Below are 3,211 nucleotides of genomic sequence, written 5' to 3' on the forward strand. Positions count from 1 at the left end.
ATATAAAAAGAAGTGGTTGATTTTTAACATTGACCTTGATTTCCTACTGCTCCCTCCATCTTGAGCTGTGTTGGTCACCATGGAGCCGACAACCCCATGTGGCCAACTGAGCGCTTGCCTAGTCCAGCCTGAGCTGTACTGTGACTAACAGCATGTACTGTATTTTGCAGGCACTATGAAAAAGAAGAATGTAACTATCTCATTGCTAGTTTTGTATTGGTTTATGGTGAAATGATAACATTTAGATATATTGTTAAAGAAAATATACTGTTCAAATTAATTTTTTTCTTTTTACTCTTTTGATGTGGCCTCCAGAAAAATTTAAATTGCACATTCATATAAAAAGAAGTGGTCTTTTAATTTCCTAGCTGTAGTCACCATCTGCACTGATTTTGGAGCCCAAGCAAATAAAGTCCGTCACTGTTTCCATTGTTTCCCCATCTATTTACCATGAAGTGATAATGAGTTTGAACAAACTCCTGGAGGTACTGAAGGACAGGGAAGCCTGACATTCTGCATTCCATGGGGTCGCAAAAAGTCGGACCCGATCTAGCGACTGAAAAACAACAACAAGGTTGATAAAGTTATGTGATGTCTTGCTCCTTATGGCTAAGGCCTCCAAAAAAATTCAGAACAATTTAGTTTACCATCATTCTATTTAGTTTTTTATATACATTATTTTTTCTTTTATTTAAATATATTTATTTTTAATTGAGTGGTAATTGCTTTACAATATTGTGTTGGTTTCTGCTATATATCAACATGAATCAGCCATAGGTATATCCCCTCCCTCTGGAACCTCCCTGCCCCCTCCCACCCCTCTAGGAACGTCACTCTATTTTAGATTGAAAAAAATAGGTGCCTTTTTAAAAATTATAAACTGCATATTTTTAATTTAAATCATACATATATCATGTATTTATTGTTCATCAACTTAGTTTAACATTATTCTCTTTTAGATAGAAAAAAATAAGTATCTTTTTAAAAATCATAATCTGCAAGTATTATTGTTTGGTAATAGCATATTTGAGAATTAAACCTAATTCTTATGAAAAAGAAAACTCTTACACACAAGGCCCCCTGTCCACAAATCTCATAATATGAAAAGAGAAAAAGAAAAATCTTTTCAAAATGAAAGAATCCTGTAATAATCTAGTTCAAAAGATTTAGCTTATATTTTTCTTTAACATTCAGCAATTCATTGAAACTTTAAAAAACATTAGAAATTCTGTTTCTATATCTTTTTTCCATGTGGTATATGTAAATTAAAATAGCAAGGAGCTTTAAGAAAAAGAGTTTTGGAGGCAACTAATAATTTAAATGACACAGGAAAACTGAAAGGGAGAACTGAAAGTGGGAAATTCCTCTCAAATAGAAAGAATGAAGGGCCATCCTGTATAAGTAGCCCACACTCAAGGAGGAAGGACATTCACTCTGCAAACCCTCGAAGACTCAGCGTCAGCATCTACTAGCAGAACAGGTAGCCCTGTGCCTGTTTTCATCATGACCTACCGGTGCCTCCTCCCGATGGTTCTCCTGCTGTGTTTCTCCACCACAGCTCTTTCCAGGAGCTACAGCTTGCTTCGATTCCAACAAAGGCGGAACCTTGCGGTGTGTCAGAAACTCCTGGGGCAGTTACCTTCAACTCCTCAACATTGCCTCGAGTTCAGGATGGACTTCCAGATGCCTGAGGAGATGAAGCAAGCACAGCAGTTCCGGAAGGAAGATGCCATATTGGTCATGTATGAGATGCTCCAGCAGATCTTCAGCATTCTCACCAGAGACTTCTCCAGCACTGGCTGGTCTGAGACCATCATTGAGGACCTCCTTGAGGAACTCTATGGGCAGATGAATCGCCTGGAGCCAATCCAGAAGGAAATAATGCAGAAGCAAAATTTCACTATGGGAGACACAACCGTTCTTCACCTGAGGAAATATTACTTCAACCTCGTGCAGTACCTGAAGTTCAAGGAGTACAACAGGTGTGCCTGGACAGTCGTGCGAGTGCAAATACTCACGAACTTTTCTTTCCTGATGAGACTAACAGATTACCTCCGTGACTGACATCTCCCACCTGTGGCTCTGGGAAGGGACAATGTGACTTTGAGGTGAGACTCTTCAGCCAGCAGAGGCTCTTGAAGTAACTAACAATGTAATGCACTGGATTTCAATGGACAGTTAAAGACTAAGCTATTTTTAAATTGATTTATGCATTATTTATTTATTTAAACTTTTGTATGAGAAATAAATTATTTATGAAACAAAAGTCAATGTGGCAGTTTCAATGTCAACTTGATTTATGTGACAACACATATTAAAAATTGCAGAGCACCTTGGAGACATTCATTGCAAAACAAGCCTGCAGAGTAGTAGAGTTTTTGGCTCCTGCCTTTGAGGCATTTAAAATACAAGGAAGCCATGTGGAATGTCTAAGTTATATGCATGCTCTCCATGTATCCATACTGTTTACCTAGTCTTGTCTTTTCACTTCTTTAAATGTACCAGACAATTCATTTTGTAGGGCTTCTTGATATGATGTGGGTTTTTTTTTCTTATTATTAATTATGGAGAAATGTACATCACCTTACATTTGAGAGTCTTACAAAGTAAGCCTTCTTGATGCCAATAAAATCGGGGCAAATTCCATTTAGTTTATAAAATTCTTACTAAAGTAAATGAAAAATTCTGACCTTCTAAATGGCCTTAGTTGCTTGTGTACTCCAACCTTTATTTCCAACAATGTAGTCCTCAGAAAGAGATTTCAAGAATATGAGTTAAAAATTACTTAAAACTGCCATCGGGTCACTAGAAATTGTCAAAAATGGTAATTCTCTCAATTAAAAGTAAGTGAAAAGTAATCATGAAATTATTAACAAGTTTACATCCACTAAAAACAGAGATGTAAAAGTATATTAAAGACTTGTTTTAATACAAAGAAAATTTAGTTTAAATAATGTTTATTAAAATGCTGTTGTTAAACAAAATTATACTTTAAATACCTTATATATATTTATTATAAAACTGGAAACTTGAAATATTTCATTTAAAATAAGTATATTAATTATTTAGAAAATTAATTTAAAAATAAACTGCTGTGTTTTTTAAATATTCCTACTTTTTAGCTACTGAATACTTAACACCCCCAATTCACGGCTGAATCCCTGAAAGACACTCTGAAAGTTTCAGAGCATTCCAGGAGCTCACTGTTTCC

The 3,211-nt window shown here is 35.6% G+C and overlaps 1 protein-coding gene across 1 annotated transcript; it reads left to right on the top strand.

Annotated features, from left to right (window-relative positions):
* Nucleotides 1-1,351: 1,351 nt before the first annotated feature.
* LOC112583886 (interferon beta-3) lies at nucleotides 1,352-2,848 on the top strand. The gene has a single exon (XM_025281457.3). The coding sequence runs from the start codon at nucleotides 1,504-1,506 to the stop codon at nucleotides 2,062-2,064; it is 561 nt and encodes a 186-aa protein (XP_025137242.3). The 5' UTR covers nucleotides 1,352-1,503; the 3' UTR covers nucleotides 2,065-2,848.
* The last annotated feature ends 363 nt before the right edge of the window (nucleotides 2,849-3,211 follow it).

This window comes from Bubalus bubalis, chromosome 3, assembly GCF_019923935.1.
Source record: "Bubalus bubalis isolate 160015118507 breed Murrah chromosome 3, NDDB_SH_1, whole genome shotgun sequence".
NCBI lineage: Eukaryota > Metazoa > Chordata > Mammalia > Artiodactyla > Bovidae > Bubalus > Bubalus bubalis.